General features: G+C 37.1%; 3 protein-coding genes across 3 annotated transcripts; 2 read left to right on the top strand and 1 right to left on the bottom strand.

The window, feature by feature from the left end:
- The first annotated feature begins 18,124 nt into the window (after positions 1 to 18,124).
- LOC137717983 (aldehyde oxidase GLOX1-like) lies at positions 18,125 to 21,664 on the top strand. Its single transcript, XM_068457515.2, has 4 exons — positions 18,125 to 18,851; positions 19,173 to 19,333; positions 19,424 to 19,995; positions 20,945 to 21,664. Exons 1-4 carry the CDS (start codon positions 18,192 to 18,194, stop codon positions 21,538 to 21,540), a joined length of 1,989 nt encoding a protein of 662 aa, XP_068313616.1. The 5' UTR covers positions 18,125 to 18,191; the 3' UTR covers positions 21,541 to 21,664.
- A 2,291-nt stretch (positions 21,665 to 23,955) lies between these two features.
- Positions 23,956 to 25,521, top strand: LOC137725243 (putative xyloglucan endotransglucosylase/hydrolase protein 26). The gene is made up of 4 exons (XM_068463903.2): positions 23,956 to 24,177; positions 24,404 to 24,504; positions 24,606 to 24,799; positions 24,910 to 25,521. Exons 1-4 carry the CDS (start codon positions 24,015 to 24,017, stop codon positions 25,316 to 25,318), a joined length of 867 nt encoding a protein of 288 aa, XP_068320004.1. The 5' UTR covers positions 23,956 to 24,014; the 3' UTR covers positions 25,319 to 25,521.
- LOC137717004 (uncharacterized) lies at positions 24,607 to 26,689 on the bottom strand. The gene is made up of 2 exons (XM_068456330.2): positions 26,251 to 26,689; positions 24,607 to 25,254 (listed from the first exon to the last, which is right to left on the bottom strand). The coding sequence occupies exons 1-2, from the start codon at positions 26,612 to 26,614 to the stop codon at positions 25,217 to 25,219; spliced, it is 402 nt and encodes a 133-aa protein (XP_068312431.2). The 5' UTR covers positions 26,615 to 26,689; the 3' UTR covers positions 24,607 to 25,216.
- Positions 26,690 to 27,922: the final 1,233 nt, after the last annotated feature.

Genomic DNA, 27,922 nt, shown 5'->3' with positions numbered 1-27,922 from the left:
ACACAAGGGCAGATGACATCGTTGGTATATCCTTCTTTAATCAAATACTCACTGAGACGATTATACCACATTCGTCCAGATTGTTTCAGCCCATATAATGATCGCCTTAATTTAATTAAGAACATACCTCGTGGTTTGTTAGTTGCTTCAGGCAACTTAAGTCCTTCTATGACTTTCATATATATGTCAGTATCTAATTCTACATATAGATACGTGGTGATGACATCAATAAGTCGCATGTCAAGTTTTTCTGAAACCACCAAACTTATTAAGTAACGAAATGTAATTGCGTCCATTACAGGAGAATATGTATCTTCATAATCAATTTCAGGTCTTTGTGAAAAACCTTGTGCAATGAGTCGTACTTTATATCTTGCAATCTCGTTTTTCTCGTTGCGTTTCCTTGTGAATACCCATTTGTAACCCATGGGATTTACACCAGGCGGGGTTTGGACTACTGGTCCAAAAACACTTCGCCTTTCCAAGGAATTTAATTCTGCCTGGATTGCATCTTTCCACATAGGATAATCTTGTCTTTGTTTGCATTCTTCAACAGAGCGGGGCTCAATATCATCGCTTAATATAATTTCTGTGGCTATTGCAAATGCAAACATGTCGTCGATGATTATTTCATTTCGATCCCACAATTCATTAGTACATGCATAATTTATGGATATTTCTTTGCTTTCATGTACTTCTATCTCTTCAGGGACATATGTCTCATCAAGGACATTTTCTTTTTCTAGAGGTACAGAATCATGAATTGTGGATTTATCATTCATTTTTTTCCTGAATGATTTCATTTGGGTTCAACTGTGCCCTTATCTTTTTTTTTCGAGGGGCTGAATCTTTTGAACCTGGGGGTCTACCACCCTTCAGGTGTGCACTAGATAAATCATTCGCTGCCACTTTATTTTGTCCAACAAGGACATCAATTCTTGCAGGTGCATTTGCAGCTGGTATATGTGACTTTGTCACTTTCGAAGCATCATTAAATGCATCTGGCATTTGATTAACAATACTTTGAAGATTAACAATCATTTTCACTTCATTTTCACATTGAATGCTTTGCTGATCAAAATGAGACAAGGTGGGGAACAACCCATGTTAGCTTTTGCAGTTCTTCTAGAACAATCTTCTCTCCCCTAACGACGGAAAGATTGTTTCATCAAAATGACAATCAGCAAAACGAGTTGTAAACATATCATCTGTCAACGGTTCCAAATATCTAATGATAGATGGTGAATCAAAACCCACATAAATTCCCAGTCTACGTTGATGTCCCATTTTAGTACGTTGTGACGGTGCAACAGGCACATAAATAGCACAACCAAAAACTCGTAAATGTGAAATGTTTGGCCGATGTCCAAACACGAGTTGTATTAATGAGTATTGGTGGTTGGCTATGGGTCTCAGTCGAACCAATGATGCAGCATGTAAAATGGCATGTCCCCATGCAGAGACTGGCAATTTTGTTTTCATGAGCAGAGTGCGAGCTATTAATTGAAGCCATTTGAAAAATGCCTCTGCTAAACCATTTTGAGTATGGACATGAGAAACAGGATGTTCAACATCAATGCCCAGTGCCATACAGTAATCATCAAAGGTTTCAGACGTAAATTCACCAGCATTATCAAGTCGGATTGACTTAATAGGATGACCTGGGAACTGTGCTTGTAACTTAATTATTTGAGGAAGAAGTCTCGCAAAAGCTACATTTCAAGTAGACAATAGGCAAACATGTGACCATCGGGAAGATGCATCAACCAAAATCATAAAATATCGAAATGGTCCACAAGGTGGTTGAATAGGCCCACAAATATCCCCTTGAATTCTTTGCAAAAATGATGGGGATTCAGCATCAACCTTTAGTTGTGATGGTCTAATTACCAACTTCCCTTGAGAACAAGCCTTGCAAGGGATATCATTTGAGGTTGTAATGTGTTTGCTCAATAATGGATGTCCATTAGAGTTGGTAATGATCCTACACATCATGGTGGATCCCGGATGACCTTCACGGTCATGCCAAAACATGTAAACTTTTGAATCTATGAACTTCTGGTTCATGACAACATGTATCTCAATTGTCTTTATGTATGTATAATACAATCCACTTGATAAACCATGCAACTTCTCCAATATACGATTCTGGGTATCATTAGAGGTAATGCATAAATATTCCACATTTTCTGCACTTTTCGTTTCAATATGGTATCCATTTAGAGTATAACTTTACTAGGTTGGTGAAGGAAGATTTGTGAAAAACAAGTTCATTTGAGCAACATCAACAACATGCAATTAACAATTAAAAGGCGGAATCATGTTTATATGCACTCAAAAACAAAACTTAACCCATGAACTTCAAAGCCTAGTAGATAGGTGAACCAAGACTCAACTCAAAACAAAGTGAGTTGAGAAATCAATACCTTTGTAGATTCCTCTTTGCATAAGCAAAGGCTAATCACCCAAAGAGAGGGCCTTCATTCCTTGCATCTTAGATCCATGGATTTGGATGGATGAAAAGGTTTCTCCAAGTTCCCAAAATTGAGAACCTCTAATGATTCATCACCAAGGCATAATGAAGAAGAAATGAGTGACCTTGGAGGAGTTTGATTGCTAGATGATCCCTCCAAGGTGGCCGAAATTTTAGAGAGAAAAGAGAGCTTGTATTCTCATCTTTTCCCCAAAAATAACCCTTAATGAATTTTAGGCTATAAAGTCCTTTATATAGTCCCTTCAAATAAGTGACCTAATGGACCAAAATCCCTATTCTTCTAACATGACCGGCCATAGGGTTTATTGGGCTTTCAAGCCCTTTGTTTATTCAAGTTGTCATACAACTTGAGTTAATGGGCTTGACATTCAAATCCCATTGGGCCTTGCGGCCAAAAACTAACCCGAGGTCTTTAACGAACTTATTCGTTTGATTAATTAACATATTAATTAATCCTAGCCTTAGATAAATAATTAAACCATTTAATTATTCTTACTCATCTCCGTTGTTTCTTCAAACTCTACCTTACTCGGTGAACGATCCATTAGGTTCCTTTTAGCGAGGCAGTGGGCGATTAAAACTCTTTCTAATCGATTGTGAATTGAAACTTACTTTCAATTCTCCCGTTAGTGATAATACACTTTTAGGGCTTCCACAAACCATGGTTGACGCCTAGCAGCATGTCATGGTTACCCAAGCTAATCAGAAGAGGTGGAGAACCTATTCAGTTTAGGATTACAAATGCAATACGGTCTTTCTCTAATACAATACTCTTGACCACATTGTTTGGTTTGATAGTTTATTCATGTCTACTATCCAATGTGAGTCTTGTGCTTATATGATTACCTTGAATGTGATTTGGAACGCATTCCAACATCTCATTCATACTCTGGCCAGAGATTCTAAATCATATCATAGAGTATTCTCCCTCAAACAGTTTGAAGGTTAGAGATCCCTTGTTGCGCATTCACTTGCCTCCATGGCTAAGTGGCTTAACCCCAACGATGCCGTGGACACCCTCCTGATGGAGTGACTTTGACATAATCAAAGATTAAGGACCTAACCACAAGACAACTGTGATGCCTCAGGTCAAAAGACTAATTTGCATTATCCCAACCATGAGTTCTTATGTGACATGAATATGAGAACTCTTCGTTGATCGTGTTCAGTGAACTCATTCTCTATTGAGCACCTACGTACTTGTCTTGATGTCACACACACCAATGACTCGAGACTAGTCACTCTCCCTGAGAGAAGACATAGCACGTACTGATCTTAACGGACTGTCAATGCCCAATTGACAATCCTATGATCATGAACATTTAGGATGTGTCAACGAAAGAATGGTCTCATGAATCTAACTTCTTTAGATCGCATTCTTCCAATCACATATTCCTTGGACTTATCGTTTAAGCATATAACATTTATATGAGACGGCTCAAACAATAATCTTTGCCCTTTACATTAAACTAGATTAGTTTAACATGTGAAATGTCGATAAAGTATCATCATATGATTGGTTTTAGGGCACATTTCCAACAGTTTGCTCAATATGGTATCCATTTAGATGTTCCATTTGGTAACATAATCTGGACTTTTTCTAAGCCTTCAATTACATCTGAGTGCCCTAATATTGTTGTTACCTTTACTTTTGCATGTACCAAGTTCGAGAAATACTTTCGATCTCGAAGTATTGAATGCGTGGTTGTGCAGTCTACAAGACAAAAATCTCCGCCATTACTCTTGTTTTGAGAATAACCATAATTTTTATCCATGTTCTCTGAGTAAAGAAATTACAGTTAAAAAACAGTTTATTCATATTGGAATACTACTTTTATCGAATTGAAAATGCGAGCATTAAACCACAAGTACAAATAACTAGAGTACATTAAACACAAATGATTCAACCGGACCCATAAACTTCATTTCCTCTTTCAATAATAAAGTCTGAAACATCCATGTGAGTTGTGTTCAACTGTCCTGATAAATTGGACACTGGATTAGGTATTTCCATTGGTTGAGTTTGGTCGAGAAAATTGGTCTTGACACCCTTCTCCTTAAGGGAGGCTTGATACAAATCCACCAGATGTTTTGGGGTACGACACGTACGCACCCAGTGCCCATTGCCACCACACATATGGCAAACTCTTTCAGGATTCCTAGGAGTGTTCATATAAGCTTTGCCTTTCTAGCGATTTGCATTCTTAAAGCTCAGGCCTGTATTATGCCTTGGAACCTGGTTGTGAAAATGGACATCATGGTTATTGCCTTTCCCATTCCACTGGCCTCGCTTGTGGCCATGTCCTCGTTTGTAATTATTGCCATAAGAGGATGTGGTATTCCCTTTAAGGGAAACATCATTCACTTCTAGGAATGGTGCAGATCCAGTAGGCCGGAACTGATGATTCTTCATCAGAAGCTCATTGTTTTGCTCGGCTACAAGAAGTACAGATATCAGCTGGTTGTACTTAGTAAAGCCTATTTCTCTATATTGCTGCTGCAGGAGTACGTTAGAGACATAAAATGTGTTGAAAGTCTTTTTCATCATATCTTCCTCAATTATTGTTTTTCCACAAAGCTTCAACTGGGAACTAATTCTTAACATTGTAGAATTGTATTCAGCCACCGTCTTGAAATCCTGGATTCTTAGGTGGGCCCACTCATAACAAGCCTTTGGAAGAATCACCATTTTCTGGTGATTGTATCTATTTTTCAGTGCCTTCCAGAGGGTTATTGGATTTTCCACTATGAGGTACTCGCTCTTCAGTCCTTCATCAAGGTGGCGACGGATAAAGATCACGACCTTCGCCCAATCTTGAGATGATGCACGGGTACCCTCCTTGATGGTATTCCTAAGATTTCCTGTCTCCAGATGGATCGTGGCATCCATTACCTAGGTAAGGTAGTTTTTTCCAATAATATCCAGGGCAACAAAATCAAGTTTTACCAAGTTCGTCATTTTCTTTTCTAAAAGAAAAATGAGGTGTGTAAGAACTTGCAATAATATGTATTCTAAAGGAATATATTGTTAGAACTTCTGGTTATTACAAATTTTGATCTTCAGGTCAAAATGAGAAGTACTCGAAACTTTAGGCTCGAGATTTACATGATTAATGAGAAGGGCGATTGCACCGCACCATTCTCATCGAAACAAATATAGGATGGACGATTATTCCGCACCACTTTAAATAGCAGGAAAATTTAAATATACAGAGCAAGGTAGACGATTATACCGCACCACCTAAAATTGCGATAAAATTTAAATATGCAGAGCAGGGTAGGTAATTATTCCACACCACCTAAAATTGCAATAAAATTAAATATGCAGAGCAGGGTGGGTGATTATTCTACACCACCTAAATTTGCAATAAAATTAAATAGCAGACAAATTTAAATATGCAGGATAAGGTGGGCGATTATACCGCTCCACCTAAAATTTGCAGTAAAATTAAATCTACAGTCCAAGATAGGCGATGATACCGCACCATTTTGGATTGCATAAATAAACATTGGGTTAGTAGTCAAGAGTTACACCAAACAAAAAATCAAAGATATAAGTAACTGTTAGGTTAAGAACTGGAAGTAAACATGGTGCAAACAGTTCTTCGGGAGGGTATATGTTACGCCCCAATCCCGACATACGTCCAGAATTGACACGTGACGTCACCAAAAATCCATATCCATCATACACCACCTTCGGAATATGGGCAAAGCACAACTCAATAATCGAATCGCATAGAAATTTTTCGTATGCCTTATGGCTGCATCTAACCTTCTCGTTAGATTACCTATGTACCCTAAGCAGTGATCAAGCCATTCGTAGTTCATCATGCACAATAATTGACATATATCACAGTCCGATTAAGTCGAAAGGCATAACATTTCTCAATCAATCAATAGAACTTGACAAGCATGAAATTACTCGACTCAGGGTTACATAACAAACCTACCTGAAAATCATGATTTCCCCTCCATCTATATATAAATTATTATGTCGCAACATGATACCGCAATTGACAACATATATCATTTCAAAGAACCAACGAAGCACAATACCATTCTCTAGCCACATTTATCAACAAGTCTAATCATAACAATAACAATGATATCCAACATAACAATCCCACATGACGATTAACATTTCCACTTCATCCATCACATAATTCATCACGTTTCCCACATAAAATCACATTTCATAGTGTGTAATATAGTTAAGAATTAACAAAGTAAACATTATTCTCTAGAAATATTAATCAACTAAAATACTCATGATAACCACACTCATATCCAACGTCATTTCATAATCACATCAATCAATAATGTGAACCATTGCATCATCAATAACACATATAACATGTCGAAATGCAACGCTAGAGTAACAATTCAGTTGAAGACTACATCTTTGGAAAAGGGGATTTTGGACCACCTAACGGACCAAGGCACCAAAAGGGATTCCGGACCATCACTCAACGGAATCCAAGCAGAACTCAGTTCCAGACCACCCAACCGAATTGAACGGAAGTCCAAGAAGCATAACAACGGCTCGAAGGAACAAGACATGATTCAAGTTACCCAATTCACGAAAACTCAACGAAACGAAGCAATACCGAGCACAAATCCACATCACAATGGGTTATCGATCAATTACAAGACCTCACATCTCCCAAGCAATTCAATATGCATTTCAATCACATGTCACAACCATTTCCAATACACAAGTCAAATCACATTTCACTTCATCATACAAATCATTATGCTTCCAACATTATATCTCAATATATAGCTTGTAACATATCAAGGAATCACGAAGTACAATATTAATATTTAATTACGTTAATCAATCAGTGAGATAGCATATCATTTCACGAATTTAATTAAAGAACTCTACATAATTCCCAACTTGGGTTATGAATAATAACATGGTAATTCTAATTTATTTTCACAATATCTATTGTGGGTAATTCTCATCTACTCGAATTTAGGATTCTAAGATCACCTTACAGAATGAACAAGAGCAAGGATTCCGGACCACTCAACGGAATCCAACAACATTGGGTTCCGGACCACTCAACGGAACCAAAATATCAAGCAGTTTCTCATAATTTACCCAGACCTGTCATATGTAAAGTTTATGCCAATATTATGGAATTGGTGCACTGGCAAATCAGGCACTCAGATAAGCTGAGAGTCTCGGGTGAGGGACAATAAAATAAGCATATGATACAATAATAAAATCAGCCATCAATCACAATTTATAAACCTTGAATATAAATCTTTCATAAGAAATCAATACCAAACTTTTGAAAACTCCGAGGGAGTCACCCAAACATCCAAAAGTTCATTTCAAACAACCATAACATCTCACACCCATATTCACATACACACAATGAAAGTAGAATTAGGGTGACACAGTTCATCCAAAGCCTACACCTTTGCAACCATCTCAAACTAAACTCAATGAGCTAAGGTGGATACAATCCCGGACCATCACTCAACGGGATCGCGGAGTAAGAAGGATTCCGGACCATCACTCAACAGAACCTAAACCAAGATACGATTCCTGACAATCACTCAACGGAATCGCGGAGTGGAGTAGGAAGGATTCCGGACCATCACTCAATGGAATCCAAACCAGGATACGATTCCGGACCATCACTCAACGGAATCGCGAAGTACATTGCATAACAACCAATCAATGAAACAACACATGAATCAAGTTACTCAAGTTATAAAAGCTCAACGAAACAAGAAATGAAATAATGAAACGAGCATTGACACATGTTTCGAAACAACAAACCCCATGACAATGGGTTAACGGTCCACCACTAGCCCTCACCTTTATCAAATCAAGCCAATCTTACAAATCAAACCATATTTCCAATATGCACGTCAAATCCCACTTCATATAACTACATCATTGGCTAAATATAAAAATTAACAATTTATAGGAAAAATGATTATAAAACCATTTCATATTCACATATATTAAAGTCACTCACATTTCATCATATCCTACCATCTATGTAAATCAACCACATATCGAATATGCACGTCAAATCACATATCACGATCATCATTAGTACACAAGCCAAATCATGTTTAATAAAGATAGGTCTATGGCTAAATATATATATATATATATATAATCACATTTCAATAGAATCACATCATAAGACCAAGTCAAATTCACAGATGATACCAATATAAGAAATCAAGGTAATAACCATATCACATATGTTCAAGTCACTCTCTAACCAATGTAGGCCCACTAGACTTCACTTAAGTCTCCCATAGTACTAATTTTATTATTTAAAACGTTCCGAGACATGTTGACCACAATTCAACTCTCGGTCAACGATGGGGTCCACAACAATCCGCAAATCAGATTTATGATCCATAACTTCCCAAAGTCCACATTATGCTTCGAGAATAACATACCAAAGTTTCATTATGATCCAACGGTCGGATTGTCGTCAATCACACAAACAAGTGGCGGTCCAAATTGATCACCACACCAAACAATTGAATCTTTGAAAACCGAGCTAGACATAGGTTCAACTGGTCACTAGAAGGTATTTGAAACCTAGACAACACTTGTGAACGATCCGACGCACCGCCACATGCAGTGGAAGTCAAGATGGAGGGTTTAGAAACCCCGAATTTTCAACATTAACTAGATGAACTCAAATTTACGTGGTAGCTAAAGCTCAACAAGGGAAACATTTTTCACAACTAGGCCGACGATAAATTCCAACTAGAAACTGTTCTTTCACCAGAGAAAACCGGATTTCTAGGGTTCTAAACACCCAACTCTAAAATGAATACGAAAGCACAAACTAAGCATACCAACTTGAAGATTATGAAGAGTAGATGAAGTTTCATACCTAACTCGAAGGAAATCGTTGTCGAAATCGCTGGAAAAATGATAAAATCACCGGAAAAGTCGTGGACTTTGCGACCTTGAACTGCAAAGATGGAAAAGAAATGGGAAAATCTAACATCACAGAGATGTAGGGCTTGTCAAGAGCTTTCCATGGACACCAAGATCACCCAAAACGGAGCTCGGATGAAGAAGATACAAGGGGGTCAAGTTTGGTGGGTTTATGGGTCCAAGTCTCCCTAAAACGGGTTAGTAACAGCTTTTTTTTTCATTTTTCAGAAACCTCCCCCTTTTCCGGAGGTTTCACTCCCATTTATAGCATTTTGGTAAAATTACCAAAATGCCACCAGCTTCAAACGAATCTAACTTCTCCGCTGACTCGAAAATAAGATATGTTTACGCCTATGTGCTCATGGAATCGAACTCTACCTAACCAATTCAAGAGTTGACCGAAAAGGTCGAGAAAATTGGAAATGACTAAAGTACCCCTCACTTCGTTTTTCTTAAATTTGGAGAAATAAAGAACTAGTTCCAATCAAAATTTTGAAATACGTCAAGAATAAAATAAAATAATAATTTTGGGGACTGGATATCACAGTATATCCAGCAATTGAGGCAGAGGAAGAAGAAGAATAGTAAAAACCTTAGAGGAAACAATTTTTTTTTCTTTCGGCGAAGAGAAATGAGACAATGTTTTAGGGTTAGAGAGTCGTGATGATAACGTGTTATAAATAGGCAAAAGTTAAAGAAATAACCTTTGCTAGGGATATGAGCAAGGTTGTTGCAAAATATTACACAAAATGATTGCAGATTAGAGAGAAATAAGAGGATACTGAAAATATTCTAACTTATCTTTCTTTTCTTATTGCTTTTGTATCATATATTTTGAACACTCATAGTGCTCTATTTATAAAGTAACTATTTTGAAAAATTACAAAAACTTCACTATTTAGCGTATGAATCTTTACTGTATACATGTGGGTAAACATACCCACTGTTCACAACACTACCTACATTTTCCTTTTCCCGCTTGCCTTTCCCATTTACTAAGTGACACCTTGACTCCACTACTATTTAAAACTCAATATTTAACGTGTTAAAATATTTATTATTTAATTCTTACATTTTTTTTTTTTTTGGAAACTATTTAATTCTTACATTTTGCCCTTCACTAATATACCATTATGAACCTACCAAAAGTTAAACTTGAAAAGCTAGCTCTCCCTCACACTAGATCCCTTCATGTTACCCGTCTATTTTTTCTTGCTTCTCTTGTTAATGTTATTCAACCGAATTGCAGAAGAAAAAAAAATCAAAAATTTCAAATAATACCAAATGAAGTCAACACAAATCAAATATTGAAAAACCCATATTCCCACCCAAATCACTAACACCAAACCAATATAACAAAAAAAAAAAATCGTAATCAGATGAATCGTGACGAAAGGTCGTCACTTCCACATGTCTGCCACCCCTAAAATCAGGAAGTGGGATGGTTACAGGATTGGGAAAGAGAGGTTAGGAGCGACGAACTGGGAAGAGCATAAATCGTGGATTTGGAAGGGGGCTGGGGTGGCGTGATGGTGGTGTTCATTGGTAAAGATTTATTGCTTGAAATAAACATAAAAGCTTGACAATAAAAAAAGGTAGCTAGCATTCCTCTAAGACGAAAGATTTATACCAAAAACATACTAAGACAACTCGCCTATAGAAAGACTACAAGGAAACTCAAACGGAAGCCCTTGTAAACCATTGTCTATCAGGTGCTAGAGAGAGAAGAGATAAGAGATAGAGATAGAGAGAGATAGAGAGAGATTTAGCTAAAAAGATTGTATTTTCATTAAGCCATTATGACAGTACAAGCATGCTTTTATACAACTACAATATATTCATTTCTTACACAGTAAGTCATAGTAACTAACTCTAACAACATTCCCTAACTAACTCAGATGATCTTTGACAAGTAGCACTCTCTATAGTCATTGGATTACAATCTTCAACATCCCTCCTCAAGGTCAGTGATGGGAAGTCTAAGACTGAGATTATGACAGTGAGTTTGGTAGAGAGGTGCAGATAATCCTTTTGTCAAGATATATGTATATTGTTCTATAGAAGGAATAAATTGAATGTGTAACAGCTTTTTAGCCACTCTTTCTCTAACAAATTGAATGCCCACCTCAATATGCTTTGTTCTTTGGTGTAATACAAGATTACAAGTCAAGGCAATGGCTGAGATGTTATCACAATAGAGAACAATTTGATAGGGAATCGAAACTTGCATAAATGATAGTAAATGTTTGATATAATCCAATTCAGCAGTGGTAGATGACAAGGCTGGATACTTGGCCTCTGTTGAAGATCTTGAAACTATTTGCTACTTTTTAGATGACCATGATATTAGATTGAAACCTAAAAACACCACAAATCCTGTTATTGATATTTTATCATTGGGATCACCAGCCCAATCTGCATCAGAAAAGGCTTTCACATCTAATTCACCTTTGATATACTTGACTCCCAAGTTAATTGTACCTTTCAAATATCGAAGTATCCTTTTTACTGCAATGAAATGTGATTTCATTGGATTTTGCATGAATTGACATACATGATGCACTGCAAATGCAATATCATGTCTAGTAAATGTTAGGTACTGCAATGCCCCAAATATGCTTCTATATAATCTTGGCTTATTATAAGGTTTCCCATTATCAAAAACCAATATGTTGTAAGGCAAGCATGGCGTAGCACATGATTTTGAATCTTTCATTTCTATCTTGGCAAGAAGATCCCTTACATACTTTGCTTTAGACATAAATAAGCCATAAAATTGAGATATAATCTGTATTCCCATAAAATAATGAAGTTGCCCCAAGTCTTTAAGTTCAAACTCTTGTGTCAAAGCACCAATTACTACATTAATCGTTGAAGATGCATTACAGTAATGATAATATCATCAACATAGAGAAGTAATATGACTATTGAACTGCTAGTTTGTTTGACAAATAATGAAAAGTCTGCATAAGTTAAGATGAAGCCAAAAGATGGGAGAATGCTTGTAAATTTCTGATTCTAAGCCTTTGGGGCTTGCTTTAAACTATATAATGATTTGTGTAACTTGCACACGTAATCTAAGTGATAAGAATCAACAAAACCAGGAAGTTGTGACATGTAGACTTCTTCTTGCAGTATGTCATGCAACAAAACATTCTTTACATCTAACTGCCTTAATAATTATCCATAGTGAGCTGCTAATGCTAATACAAAATCAAACATTGTTGGTTTAACAACTAGACTGAAAGTCTCTCCACAATCAATCACTTCCTCTTAACTAAACCTTTTTACAACAAGTCTAGCCTTGTATCTCCCAATTGAGTCATCTGCATTTTTCTTGATTTTAAACACCCATTTACATCCAACAAGATTTTTGTGATGTGGTAGAGGCACTAAGCTCCATGTACCTTGAGAGTGTAATGCAAAAAGTTCTTCTTTCATTGCCTTAACCTAAATTGAACTTTTCAGTGCAGACCTGTAAGTTTCAGGTTTCACAGTAGTCAAATCAATACCTCAATTCTCATGAACAGTAAATAACGCTGCCATTCTCTTGACGATACCACTCTTTGATCTAGTTTGCATTAGATGCAGATTCAGTAGAGGAATTAGTAAGATGACTTGAAGGCTCTCAAGTTGGAATTCAGGAACCACATGATTTGAATTTGAGACATTCTGTTCATTTGCAATAATGAATTGGGATGGCATTGACACAAGTGATGATACTGGAAAGATGACACAGAAACAGATGAAGCATAAGATGAACCTTCAATGTTTGATAGACTAAACTCACTAGAGGTTGAAGTAATAGAGATATTAGGCTGAGGTATAATCAAGACATTTTCCAAATTGGGTATTGTAGCTAATGTATTTGACATTGTAAGTGATGATGAATCTCTAGGTTGATAATTTGCAGAACTCGATGTTTGGTATGGAAACTCTCCTTCATCAAATATTACATGCCTAGATATATGAGCCCTCTTTTTAGCAACCTCATAACATATATACCCTTTGTATTTTGATGCATATCCCAGAAAAATGCATTTGGTGGTTCTAGGTTGTAGCTTTTATGTGTTTAAAGGTCTTAAAACAGGGTAACATGAACATCCAAAGATCTTTAAGTGATGTACATCAAGTGCAGATTCACATAATGCTTCAAATGGTGATTTTTTATTCAATATTTGATAAGACATTTTATTTATAAGGTATATTGAGGTTTGAACTGCAAAAGACCAGAAATTTGCAGATAAATGAGCTATTTGCAATCGGGTTGGTTTTCTCAATAATATGGCGATGTTTCATTTTTGCCAAGAAGGCTTGAAACTGTTTTCCTATATACTCACCCCCACCATCACTCTGCAATGTCTTTATTGAAACTCAAAATTGATTTAACACAAACTAATAGAACTTAATGAATGTGTTACAAACATCAGCTTTATTAACAATTGAAAAAATCCAACAAAATCTAGTACATTCATCTATGAAGGTTACATAGAATTTAAACCCTTCAATATACAGGCAAGGAGCAAGGCCCTATACATCACTATGCACTACTTCAAATAGTGTAACATACCTATTTTTAACATTTTGAAATGGTAATTTGGTGACCCAAATAGGTTGAGCACAGACTAGGTATTGTATCAGAAACTATGAAAATATGAGACTTTTTAAGCATTTGAGACACAACAAGATTGGAAGGATAACCTAATCTGTGATGCCAAAGACTGGAGGTTACTTATTTCCCAATATATGTTGCAAGTTGTAAAGCTTGCTTTGATTGACTAGATGGAATTGGGATAAGGTATAATCTATTATTGCAGAGACCTTTGAACAGAATTCTCCATGTGGCTTTGTCCTGAATCCAAAAGCAAAATGCATCAAATATCAGTAAACAGTTGTTATCAAGACAAATTATATGTACTGAGAGCAAGTTCTGTGATATTTTAGAGACATATAGAATAAGATTTAATTTCAGATTGTGAAATGGAGTCTGCAATATGGAAGAACCCTTGTGAGAGACATGCAACCTTCTCCACTTGCTGTTTGAATCATCTTATTTGATGAAAAATGTGTAGCTAGGGACAAATTGTTCAAATCAGCTGTTATGTGGCTCATTACTCTAAAGTTTGTCAGCCAAACTTGTAGTGATTGAGACTCCATAGGTGGTGCAGATGCAGAAACATACATTGCAATCATTGAAGAAGTGTTATTTTGGATGTTGGTATTACTTTGAAGTGACAAAATTGAGCACTGTGATAACCATCGTTTACAGAAGAATCAACATTCCTGAATCTGCAAGTATCTGCAAGATGACCATATTTACCACAAATCTGACAAGGTGGCATTGATGTATTGTTGTAAAATTGTTGTCTTGGTGGTGAAGTACCAAGAATTCTAGGAGCTGCATTGTTGTATAATGGATTATTTCCAAATCTTGATCCATATTGAAATTCACCCTTGCCTCTATTCTTGTTAAAGAAAGGCTTATATGCAGATGAACTCTCTTGATGATTATAAGAACCCCCAGAAGATGAACCTTGAGATTAAGACCCAAAATTGGAAGACCCTTTAGATTGACCCCCATTTGCACCAACCACCTTTGTAGTTTGGAATGTTGGAGCTTAAGCATTGTTAATCATTGCTTCTTCAGCAAGTAATTGAGCCCTTAAATTCTTATTTGAAATCACATTGTCCCTACCTCGAATAATGGACCTAATAGTGTTACAATCAGAACGAAGACCATTGAGAGTAAGGATAACAATGTCATCATACTCAAACAGCACACCAGCAGTAGCTAAGTAGTCCTAAGCCTCTTTAATTCGTTGCAGGTATGTTGTAATCGAATAAGACCCTTTCTTGATATTCTAAAGATCGAATTTGAGTTGAAAAATACTTGTACAAGTAACAGTAGAGAATTGTTCCTTCAATCTTGTCCACATATCACCAGCACTGATACTTCCAATCACACAAGAAATAACTGGAGATAAGAAAGTAGTTGTGGGTAATTGCATTGACGCACTATCGTGCATCTTCCAAATCCTAAATTCATCACTTTCAACCGAGGAAAAAGAATTGCCTGAATTTGCTAGATGCAAGTGTGAGCAATCGAGGAGGGCAAAGGGATGAACCATCAACAAACCCCATAAGATCATGCCCTTCAAGAAAAAGGTGCATCTGAAAATTCCAAGTCAAGTAGTTTGCATCATCAAGCTTCACTGTCACTGACGTTAATACAGTTGAAATCAGAGAGTTAATAGGAGATTGAATAATTTATAGTTGTGCAGCAGTCACCATTGTTGCAAGAAACCAAAAAATTTGTATAGAAAAACCAACAGAAGACTTGTGTCAAGCACTTCGTGTGCAATCAAGAACCAGTTGAAGAAGAAAGAAACGGAGAAATCACAAAGCTCCAAGAAATGTAGAGAAAGAAACAACAAGTCTTTGTTGTGAGCAGAAGCAACCAAGATCGAACTTCAAGCGCTTAGCTTTGCAAGCTCTGATACCATGTAAACCATTGTGTATCAGGTGCTAAAGAGAGACAGAAGAGAGAAGAGATAGAGAGAGAGAGAGAGAGAGATAGAGAGATTTAGCTAAGAAGATTGTATTTTCATTAAGCTGTTATGACAGTACAAGCATGCTTTTATATAACTACAATATATTCGTTTCTTACACAGCAAGTCATAGTAACTAACTCTAACAGCATTTCCTAACTAGCTCAACTGATCTTTGACAAGTGGCACACTTTATAGTCATTGGATTACTATCCTTAATAGCCCTTCCTCTAAGCAAATGCACTCACCAAAATAAAAGCCCACCTCTAAGACCAAAAGCGACTCTTGCTGCCATGAGGAGCCGCCATCGCTTTTGACATGGGGTGGACGCCGATGTTGAGGTATAAATGACTACAACATATCAAAACAGCGCACCACAAACCAAGTCAAGTGAGCAAGAAAGAACCTGAAGCAAAGGAAAAGCCATGAGTCAGTCATAGGCAAAGACATGTGGAATTTCCTTTTTCTCTCACTCTCAATTCACATTCACAATTTTCGCGTGCTTGTTTTAATTCTTTTGGTTAGTTTTTAAAGACATTTAGCAACCTATAATTGAAGTGTTTTTTTTATTAGCACCCAATATATTGTTGAATACACTACACATAAAATTTATTATTAAGAGACTTATATATAAACCTAATATAAAATGACTATTTATGCCGGATAAACTTGAAAAAAAAAAATCTTTTCAAAATACACCCCAAATTATTTTCGACATGTATTCTAAGATTGTTTTTCTTCAAACTCTTAAAGTCACTCACATCCTTCATTGCAGAACAAAATCTACATGAAACCTAAACCTTAACCATTAAAAGAACAAAATGTTGATGAAAAAAGATTATTTTTCATCCTCGTTTTGCAGGTCTTCAATTTGATTCTCTAGTAAGAGAATTTTTGGAATTAGAGAAAGGGGAAGGGAAACGTGGGGTGTGTATCAAGTAGCATGTTTCTGCTCCCCCACAAAAAAATTCCTACACACACATAGCTAATTGAGTTCAAGAAGCGAAGCTTCCTAATGAATTAATTAAGAATTATTTACTGAATCTTACTAACAATATCTAAAAATTAGCAGCTTCTAGAAGTCTGATAGGTAATCTCCCTCCGTTCGTTCATAAACAAAAACATCGAAGTAAAACAGAAAGCGAAGACTGAATGAAGATCGAGTAGAACTCTTCTGATTTGTTGATGCCTTTGTTAAAATGTACGGAATGTCATTGTAACCATAAACTGTCCCAAAACTACGTGCTTTAACTAATTGGAATTAGCTGACTCTTAGAGAGAAACAAATTAAGTTTAATCATAAGACAAAAACTAATTATGTCCCTGTCAGTACTTTCTTTTGGGTCAATAATTCCTCTTAGTAGTGGGTAAAGATTGGTTCAATGTGACACTTACAGGCGAGAGAGATATAGAGGTGGCCCATTATACACTAAACAAATATGATACATAAATTCAAAAAACAAAATTCATCATTAATTAATTATGCTCGAAAGGGTGAGACATATACTTTTCATGTGTGGAGGGGAGGGTTCTCCAAGTTAAACGTCTGTTTAATGAAGGTCTCTCTGATTAAAAAAGAACAGAAAAAAAATGCTGTCAAAAAACAAATTGGGATCCATTTTTCCAGGCTCACCTACTAATTAAATGTACATGTCGTTTTCTATCAAAGATAAATTTGTTGTACGGTTGAAGTTTAATGAATGAATATCGTTACTTGAAAAAAAAAAAGTGTACATGTAATGAAACTTATGTAACAGGAAAAAAAAATGTGAGATATTCAAAGGCAACTAATATGTTTCGGAAATTGCTTTACGATGGGTTTAAGGGGTGATTACCAAAATTTAACGGTCACTGCAAAAACATCAATTGCTTGTTGCTTGTCTGTCGGTGGAACTGCTAGAAATAGGATCACCACAGCCATTAACACCCCTAAATTAATGAACTGGTGCATTTGAATTAAATTCAAAATTAAGCGATGATACAAAATGAGGAAATAGTGACAGCCGATAAAAATGATTAGTAGCTAGCTTCGTACGATTAGGGGTTCTTGCAAACAAGATTAACAACTACATTGCTATTTTTGCATAAGGCCATAACCTATTGGTGGCGATACTTACAATGTATAAAAAGGAGAGATGGAGAGCTAAAGCAGGGAAGCAAAACAAAGAAGCACAAAGCAAGCATATAAAGAGCCATTGGAGAAATTTTGAGCTCTTCAATGGCTGCCTTGGACAACAAGCTTTTCTTTTTTCTCCCTCTCCTCTTCATAATTAATGGGATTGATGCACAAATTCATTTTCCTCATTTTCCTCATTTTCCTCATTTTCCTCAAATCCCTTTCTTCAACCCCTTGGGTTTCGGTCGACATAGTGGCAATGGCGGCAACATAGGTGAGGGCCCGGCTTTTGCTACTATTGAAGGCTTCGATCCAAGGGCTGATAGGCCAGAGCGCCGTGATGGTCCTACTGCCGGTAGGGGAGAGCCTGCTGCTGATCTTAAAGATAGACAAGAGCTCCGTGGTATTCCTAAGCTCGGCAAGCCAGTAGGTGGTGATCCCAAGCCTGGCAAGCCAGTGGGCGGTGATCCTGAGCCTGGCAAGCCAGCAGCGGATGCACCTACACAGCCCGACTTCCCAACCCAGTTCACAGGGGCATGGGAAGTTGTTCAATTGGACTCAGGCGTATCGGCCATGCATTTGAATTTGCTCCCCAACAACAAGATCATGATGTACGACGCCTCTGCCTTCCATATTTCCAACCTCAAATTGCCTAATGGACAATGCGTGCCCTACAAGAATGACAAGGGCGTGGAGCTAACAGATTGTTGGTCTCATGCAGTTGAATATGACGTTGAAACTAATGCAGTCAGGCCACTCAAGGTTCGGATCATATGTTGTTCAAATTTATGCATATATTACAACATGAATAACGCTCTTATCAAACTTATGTCAGTGTCATATAAATGTTTACGTTTGTTAATTGTGAATCTTGATCATGTATAAGCATTTTATGTTGCTATACAGTCCATGAATGTTTGCATGCTTATGTTGCTATACATTCCATGACTGTTCGCATGCTTACGTTGATATACAGTCCATGCACATTTGCATGCGAACGTTCAAAAATATGGTTGAGTTTTTCATGTTTTACGAATCTATTTCCAATTACGGGCTACAGTGACGGTGGTTATCTATAAACAGGTCGTTACAGACCCATGGTGCTCATCAGGAGGGCTGACGGCTGACGGTAACTTCATAAGCACCGGTGGTTGGATGGATGGAACTAGAGCTGTTAGATACTTCGATGCATGCCCCACGTGTGACTTTAGGGATCTCCCCAACGTGTTGGCCGAACCAAGATGGTACATATACATTAATTTAAATAAAGATTTTCAAACAAACGTTTATTTATAAACTTGTGTTAATTAAGATTTTTGTTGTTTAAATCATAGGTATGCAACGCAAGTAACCCTACCTGACGGTAGATTCTTTATAGCCGGTGGCCGCAAGTCATACAGCTTTGAGTACGTTCCACCGGAAGGACAAGTCAACAAGCAAGCCATCTTCTTCCCACTGCTCGACGAAACCACCGACCTAGACGAAAACAACCTCTACCCTTTCGTCCACGTTTCGACAGATGGCAACCTCTTCATCCTCGCCAACCGCCGCTCCGTCCTGCTCAATCCTCAGACCAACGAAGTCATCAAAGAGTTCCAGGTATTGGGTGGTGGATCGCGAAACTACCCAGCATCAGGGATGTCAGCCCTGCTGCCGATTGACCTCAGTGTCCCCAACCCTCAGCTCATCCCGGCTGAGGTCATTGTTTGCGGTGGTGCGAAACCCGAGGCTTATGGGCTTGCCGGCAAGCAGAAGTTCCTTCCAGCCTTGCAAGATTGTGCCAGGCTTAGGATTACAGACCCTAATCCTAAGTGGGTTAAGGAAAACATGCCCTCTCGCCGTGTCATGGGAGATATGCTTATTCTCCCCACCGGAGACCTCTTGATTATTAACGGTGCCCAACAAGGTATATGCTTGCCTTGCCTCAATCTCGTAAAGGTTTTTCTAAACTTTATTTTCCCTAGGCTTGGTAAGTAAAATGGTTTTCTTGATTAAGTTCGGATGTTAAATTAGATTTTGATTTATGTCTATTTGATTAGCGGTAAATTATTCTGATAATATTGGCTTGTTTGGATTCTGGAATCACTTCTAAATTCTCCTTAGGATTTAAGTCTGATTTAAATTATTTTGAACCCACCAAACTGTCATATTTAAAACTTTTTTTTTGTTTTTTACTTCTAATCTAACAGTTATGATCAGATGAGTTCAAATCTAATGGTAAAAAAAAATGATGGCCCAAAATTAAATCTAACGTCTTAATCAAATTTAACTTGAAACTTTATAAATACATATGCATTTGTATGATTTTTATTACTTATAAGAATTTAAATATTTTTAGATTAAAATGTTCGTAAAAATAAATTAGGATAATCTACATAATTTTATTTTTAAAAAAGTTACCGACAAAAAAAAAAAGGCTAAAATCATTATTTAATAATCTCGGGTTAAAATTTTAAAGCTATAAGGATTGGAGGATAAAAACAGTTTCTGGGTTATGATTTAAAATTTTTTAACTTAAATTTTTAAACTTTATTCCCGGGTTGGAGATGGTCTTAGAATCATTTTCAAAATTTATTAAAATTTAAGTGTTTTTTGAAAACGCAATTGAGGAGACTGCTTGTATGAGCTAAAGATCCTTTCATTTTTCCAGAAGCAGTCTCAAAAAACCCTAAACATACATGTAGTCCTTATACCAATTTACTTGTACCCTAAGAGCGATCATCAAAATCTAATCCAAAACTAAGGAAGATATTCTAAATTTCTATTGTGTCAAGTAACATAAATGACAAAAAAGAACGATAATAATTAGTGGTGCAAAAAATACAGCAATTTGTAACACTAATTTTCTTCAACAGGTGCGTCAGCATGGTTTCTGGCAGAGCAGCCCAACTTCACTCCTGTGCTCTACAGTCCCAACAACAAACCAGGAACCCGATTCAGGAACCTGCAACCGACCCAGATTGCAAGAATGTACCACTCAACCTCCGCACTCCTCCCTAATGGAAAAATCCTTGTAGCAGGCAGCAACACCAACCCAGGCTACGACTTCAAGGCCAAGTACCCAACCGAGTTGAGAGTCGAGCACTTCTCGCCACCTTACCTGGACCCGGCATTGGCTGTCCACCGCCCTGCCATCATGGTCCAGAACTCCGGCATCAAGTTGAAGTACGGCCAGCCATTCAACGTCCAGTTTCAGCTCCAAGACAAACCCGTGACCAAGGCAGACATCAAGTTGACAATGTACGCGCCGCCTTTCACGACTCACGGGTACTCGATGAATCAGAGGTTGCTTATTCTGGGAAAGAATGACCTGAAGGATGTGGCACCGGATGTTTACATGCTTCAAGCGGTGGCGCCGCCTTCGAGCGTGTTCGCTCCGCCAGGGTACTACCTGGTTTTTGTGGTCTATCGTGGTGTGCCTAGCGTGGGAATGTGGGTGCAGATTAGGTAATTAATTTGGTCTGGCTTAATTAGCTAGCTTCATGTTCACCCGCCGTTCATTCATGTTTAATTAAATCAAAATCAATTAAATAATTAATTAATAATTTAATTATACCATGATATCTTTCTCTTTTCTTTTCTTTGTTATATTAACTTTGATCGAACATAAACAAACCTTGAAGTATGCACAGATTCATTTGGGATAAAGACAGTATTGACCCGAACAATGATGTGTGAACTTTTGAATGACTCAATATTATGCATTCTAGTCCAACAAAAAATTTTATTTGAAGGGGACAAATTGGTGTTATTTTTATAATTCTTGGTATTTACTAGACTGAGTTAAACCTGTCGATTAGCGCAATATATTCACCATTTTCCTTATTCATCACCTTTTAAAATGTAAAACAAAAAGCGATTTCAAATCTTTTATCTCTAATTTCTTCGCACCCTTTTGGTCACCCAAACAAAAATGCATGGTAAGTTTTGTTTGCCCGCAGCCCATGGGTGTTGGTGAATATTACTCGTGACCGTCCATTTATATATTAAGGAATATTGTTACGTTCATCATCTATTTTTTTTAGTTCAAGTACTTTATCTCACTGAATAAGAGGGAATACGTACAGAAAAAAAAGATAGGTGCTAACAATGGACCTTGATAACTAAATAAAAACTTGTCAGGAATTTCAACCCAGATGAAGAGAAAAAAAGTGTTTCACACCAAAAAATTTAAATAGTAGAGCTATCCTCAAACAAAATATCAAAAACTACTTCGGGAAGTTCCGCTCCCAAATAGTAGTGCTACACTCACCAGTCACCACCTATTTGTATAATCTCTCTAATTGAGGTAAGACAAGTCAATGCATGTGGGCCTCATCTCTATTAGAGAGATGGTACAAATGATGGTACAACTATGTGGTAAGAGTAGCACTTTTGTAAATTAAGGTTAAACAGGTACATATAACCCTAACTAATAAACATGTATTCTTAACTATCAATTTTAATGGGTCGCATTACTGCTGGTATCTACATTTATTTTGCTCATCCCTGATTAATGTGAATGATTAATTCGATTGCGTGGAAACTAAAATATAGATTACCTTTAGATTATAACCGAAAAGAAAAAAAGAGTTGATGACATTTGACATAATAGTTTGAGAAAATGGATATGGCAATTAAAATGCTGAAAGAGGTTTCACATTCGAATCATCTTTCTTTTGCCGCTCACAACGGGCGCCAAAGCCGTTAGGTTAATGCAGGCTCAACCCGACGAGAGGGAACTATTTGATTGAACTCTTTGAACCAACCATGGAAGCACCATATATATATATATATATATATATATATATATATATATAGATAGTTGAGAACTTTGTACGAAAGCCTCTCTGCAGGGGTGCACGTCCGGCCAAGCAAGTCATGAACTCGTCATTTCACAGCTGGCCAGCCCAGCAGTCCACACTAGCCATACTTGCATAAGTCCCAGGCACTATTTTCCCGTAAATTCACAATCGCACCGCATCCCAGCTAATGACACCCGTTCTCTCCTACCCTTACAACATCTATGACATTTGCACCACGACCCCACGAACATATTGGCAATGAACAAATGATTAGCATTCAAGTTCCCACTCAGTATTACGGTTTAATGGTATTCATTTTTATTTGTAAGTAAGAGATCTTAAGTTTGATTTTCTCGCCAAAGACGAATTTGAACCGCATTAGTAATAACTCATTGTGAGGCTAAGCCCACTCCCCTCCCTTTTAGTGTAGATTGTATAGTTTGTTCAAAAAAAAAAATTAGCATTCAACTTATTAATCAATAATTTTAGCGTTTGTAATCATTGAGTCTTTAATTTTATGTTAATTTTTACATTATAGATATATGAGAAAGAGGAATGTTAGTTACCTTCCCCATTTGCCTTTTCTCACTTGCCTTTTCCATTCAATGGATGCCTTGTGGACTAATTTTACACCTAAATATATCTAAGTATTAATTGTGTCTAAAACTTCTTCTCCTCTTTCCACTAAACATTAAATTCAAACTTACGACATAAACAAAAAAAACATTGTTCATTCTTCCATCAAACTCTACCACCACATCTACTTTCTTTTTCAAAATCTTGAACTTTGTACATCCGGCTAAAATAGTTCAACAATGTGCTCTCCTCTATATCCAAGTTCGAATTCCCCTCTTTGGTAAAATTATATTAGAACATCGCTTGAATAAAAATAAATAAATAAATTATTTGCAGTATAATTTGTAAGTTTTGAAGAGCATGCTTCAACGCGCTTTTTTTTTTTCTAAAATAGGAATGTCAAAAGCTATGCCGTAGTGGTAGGAGAGAATATTTTGCACACTGCAAAATAGAAAGTTATATAAAGCCATCAAGAATCCAAATTAAGCAAGACGCATCCCGTTTCGACAAACAAATTGTTGTCCTAGAAAAAGAGGAAAATTTAGTTGGGACTGAAGAAGTTGAAATGGCGCTAGTTTTGCAAGCATTTCTGGTAGCTCTGTGCATCACTGCGTTCCATCAAAATTTAGCCGATGCAAAAGTTTCGAAGAGCATGTACCTCACCTGGGGTACCCAACACGCTACGATTCAAGGCGAGAATCTTAACCTCGTGCTCGATCAAATTTCAGGTTACAACTACTTTTAACTCTTTCGATTTCTTGTGATCTACGTGCGTGCATCCGTAAGAACTTGGATTAGACGATTAATTAGTTTGTTATAACGCGTTAGTCCATCCCTAATGTGGCATTAATCATGTTTTGCACTAGAATTCTAACTAATCTGTTCGTAGAATAGTATCCATCGATGAAATGTCTCCTCTAACCAGACTACGTCAATACTGCCTTTGCTTTGCAGGGTCTGCTGCAATGTCAAAGAGAGGTTTCTTATTCGGAAGCATCGAGATGCTGATTAAGTTGGTACCTGGGAATTCCGCCGGGATAGTGACAGCCTACTATGTAAGTCACTACCTGAAGCAAGATAAAAACACGGAGAAAACCCGAGCGAGATACATAGTAAACTAACGCGTGCTAATTTGTTCATACTCGAATTTGTGCAGCTATCGTCAACAGGACCCAAACACGATGAGATAGATTTTGAATTCCTAGGGAACGTTTCTGGACAACCTTACATTGTCCACACAAACATATATACACAAGGAAATGGAACCAAAGAGCAGCAATTTTACCTCTGGTTTGACCCGACCGCTGATTTCCACAACTACACCATACATTGGAACCCTACTGAAATTGTGTAAGCTAACTTTGCTTTCAATCTTAACAGGGTGAAAAGGAATCATCTTTTGTTCTACGAGTCGTGCAACCAAACAACTTGTAAACTTCAATCCACTTTTATGATTTCAGGTGGTACGTCGATAGTTTGCCCATTCGTGTTTTCCGAAACTACGAGAACCAGGGGATTGCCTACCCCAACAAGCAAGGGATGAGGGTTTACTCCAGCTTATGGAATGCTGATAACTGGGCAACTAGAGGTGGGCTAGAGAAGATAAACTGGACCGGTGCACCCTTCACAGCCGGGTTCAAAAACTTCAGGGCAAGAGCCTGCAAGTGGGATGGAGCCGCCAGCATTAGTGCATGCACCGCCACTTCCCGGGCTAACTGGTGGACCTCCCCTATGTACAGCCAGCTGAGCAGCAGTAAGCTCGGCCAGCTACAGTGGGTCAGGAATAACCACATGATCTACGACTACTGCAAAGACACAAAACGATTCAATGGAAAGATGCCACCTGAATGTTCTAAACAACAATTCTGATTTGAGGCTAAGCAATCAAGCTACAGAAAGAAACCCGAATCCCGTTTCAACCAGACGACTGATTCTGCAGCCTTAATTGGCTTTCCTCTTCCCGTTCAAGACTGCCAATTAAATTTCCTTGTGGCTTTTTTGTGTTTCGATTTTTCAATTATGTTGTATTCTGCTATAATTCAAACAGATTTACCATTTTTGTTCCTTTTTAATGATTCACTCACATTTGTATCATTCTTTTACTTGTGTTCCAGCTACATTGATATATAAAACCATAAACTTTCAGAGACAAAGAAGTATCAATTACGTGACCAAATTGCTCTTGATCTTCCATTCTTTTCTCAGCAGCCAAACACTCAAACATAAATAACCAAACAAATCAAGCCCCCTTGATTTTCCGTTCTTTTCTCAGAAGCCAAACACTCAAACATCAATAACCAAACAAATCAAGCTAACTATGCCCCGGAACTCGATTTTAATCAAACAAATCAAGCATGCTAATGCAACGTAAGTAATTTTAACGGATATTTAACAGATAGACAATTCCGGCAACACGAAGCTTGAGTTACAAGAGGAAAAGTGAGATTAAAATCGAGTTATACGGGTATATAAAAAAATAAGCCTAAAATGTATACAAACCGAAACATAGAGTAAATGAACCCAATAAGTAAAATTTGCAATTCAAATTGTTAATCAATCATTCACATTTGTCTCATTCTCTTACTTTTTCAGTTCCTCTGATCAATAAAATTTCAGAGAAAAATCAAGTATTACTAAAATGACAATTTTCCTCTGGATTTTCCATCATTTTCTTAGCAGCCAAACACTCAAGCATTCAGTAATCGAACGAAACAAGCTGATCTACGCATAGAATTTATACAAAACTTGAAAATCCGATTAATTGATACAAAGCCAAATGCCCAAAACAATCAAAGCCGTACCGAACATAGCGAGACCGAGGTGGGTCTGCTCCCCCAAGAGCAAGCCAAACACGGCGGTGGCGGCGAAGGTCGTCGCATTGGTGACGGGTACGGCAAGCGAGATCGGAGTGTGGCTGAGTATGGCGAAGAAAGTGGCGGAGGCGGAGAGGTTGACGAAGAAGGGGACTGTGTACTGCCAGATTGCGAGGAGCTTGAGCCAGCTCATCAAGGAGGCAAGAAGCTTGTGGTGGATTGGGCCGGGCTGGGCCTGGGCAGAGGAGGATTTGAGGGCTTGGTCCCAGAGGAGAGCGCCGCGGCGCATTAGGGCGTTGGTGGCGCCCCAAACGAGACCAACTCCGATCATCTTCTCGACCTCTCCGATCATCGGCGTTGATCTGATCTGTCTGTGTGTCTGTGCTTTGTGTTGCAGCTACATGACATCCAGCCCCAGTTTTACTGGACCATATGAGATAAGTTGCAATTAATTAAAATTGATTAAAAGAAAAAAATTAATGAAAAAAATTTAAAAATTTTAAATTCGTAATAGAGTGAATTATCTAATATATCCTCATGAGTTATAAATCATGTCTTGCATGTCCATGTCAAGCTACTTATATCCCCAAGACATAGGCCTGGTTTGGTATTAAGGTAATTCTGAAAAAAATTGATATCAGAAAAAACTGAGAGTTGTTTTTGTGTTTGGTAAACATTCAGTTTTAGCTTTTTCATAGTTTTGGATGAAAAATAACAAAAAACAAGAAGCTGTAAAACTCAGTTTTGAAAAACCGGTTTTTTTCCACCTCTGTTTTACATAAAAGTTTACCAAACACTATAATACTGCTTCTTTTTTTTTCAAAAAAACTTTTACAAAAAAGTTTACCAAACATTCTGCTACTTATTTTCACAGTACAATGAAATCAACTTTTTTTTAAAATACAACAATACCAAACCAACCCATAATATCATCCCGCTTATCAAACGACATGTAAGATTCGGTACTAAATAGAGCAAAACCACGGCGTATTGAATAATTCGGTATTTCGGTTGTTTTAGAACTTATACATGTAACAATTTTTACTAAGCACCTCTATCAAGCATTTTATTTTTAATGAGGTGAATTTGTGGCATCATTTTTTTTTTTTTTTTACATAACTTTTTACACATATTTTTGTAAAACTTATTCCGTAATATATTTTAATGATCCGAATCATCTATCTTTTAGAACATCATCATATATCATTCTTACACAAAATTAGGCAAATCTAAAACCATTAAGACATTCATTTACAGTAAAAAAAATAGATGAATACATTTCTATAGAGAAACCAACCCTTAATCTAATCATATGATTTCAAATTTGGGTGATCTAAAACCATAGACATTCTTTTATAGTGAAAAAAATAGACGAATATGTTTCTACAAAGAAACCCAACCCTTAATCTAATTATATAATTTTCAGATTTGGCTAATTTTTGGTAGATATGATCTTTGAGGAAATACCTAAAAGATAGACAGTTCGGATCATTAAAATACATTATGAAGTAGGCTCCACGAAAACCTGTGTAAATATTTAAGAAAAGTAGTGTCATGGATCCGTCCTTATTTTTAAAGAAAAACTAATGAAAAATGCTAGAAAACTTTGAGTTTTAATGATAAAGACAAAATAAAGAGTAAAGTGAATAGTATCATGATT

This window comes from Pyrus communis, chromosome 15 (assembly GCF_041283825.1).
Source record: "Pyrus communis isolate YQ-2024b chromosome 15, ASM4128382v1, whole genome shotgun sequence".
NCBI classification, from domain to species: domain Eukaryota; kingdom Viridiplantae; phylum Streptophyta; class Magnoliopsida; order Rosales; family Rosaceae; genus Pyrus; species Pyrus communis.
Note: the sequence above shows the minus strand (reverse complement) of the source record. Positions and strands in the feature narration are given on the sequence as shown.

Bases quoted from the DNA above. Each gene is read 5' to 3' on its own strand.
- LOC137717004 (XM_068456330.2), bottom strand. From the start codon at position 26,614: ATGATCGGAGAGGTCGAGAAGATGATCGGAGTTGGTCTCGTTTGGGGC. The intron at 25,255-26,250 runs GTACGGCTTTGA...GTGTCTTTGCAG, and splicing joins CCTCGGTCTCGCTATGTTCG to TAGTCGTAGATCATGTGGTT.
- LOC137717983 (XM_068457515.2), top strand. From the start codon at position 18,192: ATGGCTGCCTTGGACAACAAGCTTTTCTTTTTTCTCCCTCTCCTCTTC. The intron at 18,852-19,172 runs GTTCGGATCATA...ATCTATAAACAG, and splicing joins ATGCAGTCAGGCCACTCAAG to GTCGTTACAGACCCATGGTG. The intron at 19,334-19,423 runs GTACATATACAT...TTTAAATCATAG, and splicing joins GTGTTGGCCGAACCAAGATG to GTATGCAACGCAAGTAACCC.
- LOC137725243 (XM_068463903.2), top strand. From the start codon at position 24,015: ATGGCGCTAGTTTTGCAAGCATTTCTGGTAGCTCTGTGCATCACTGCG. The intron at 24,178-24,403 runs GTTACAACTACT...TTTGCTTTGCAG, and splicing joins CGTGCTCGATCAAATTTCAG to GGTCTGCTGCAATGTCAAAG. The intron at 24,505-24,605 runs GTAAGTCACTAC...GAATTTGTGCAG, and splicing joins GGATAGTGACAGCCTACTAT to CTATCGTCAACAGGACCCAA.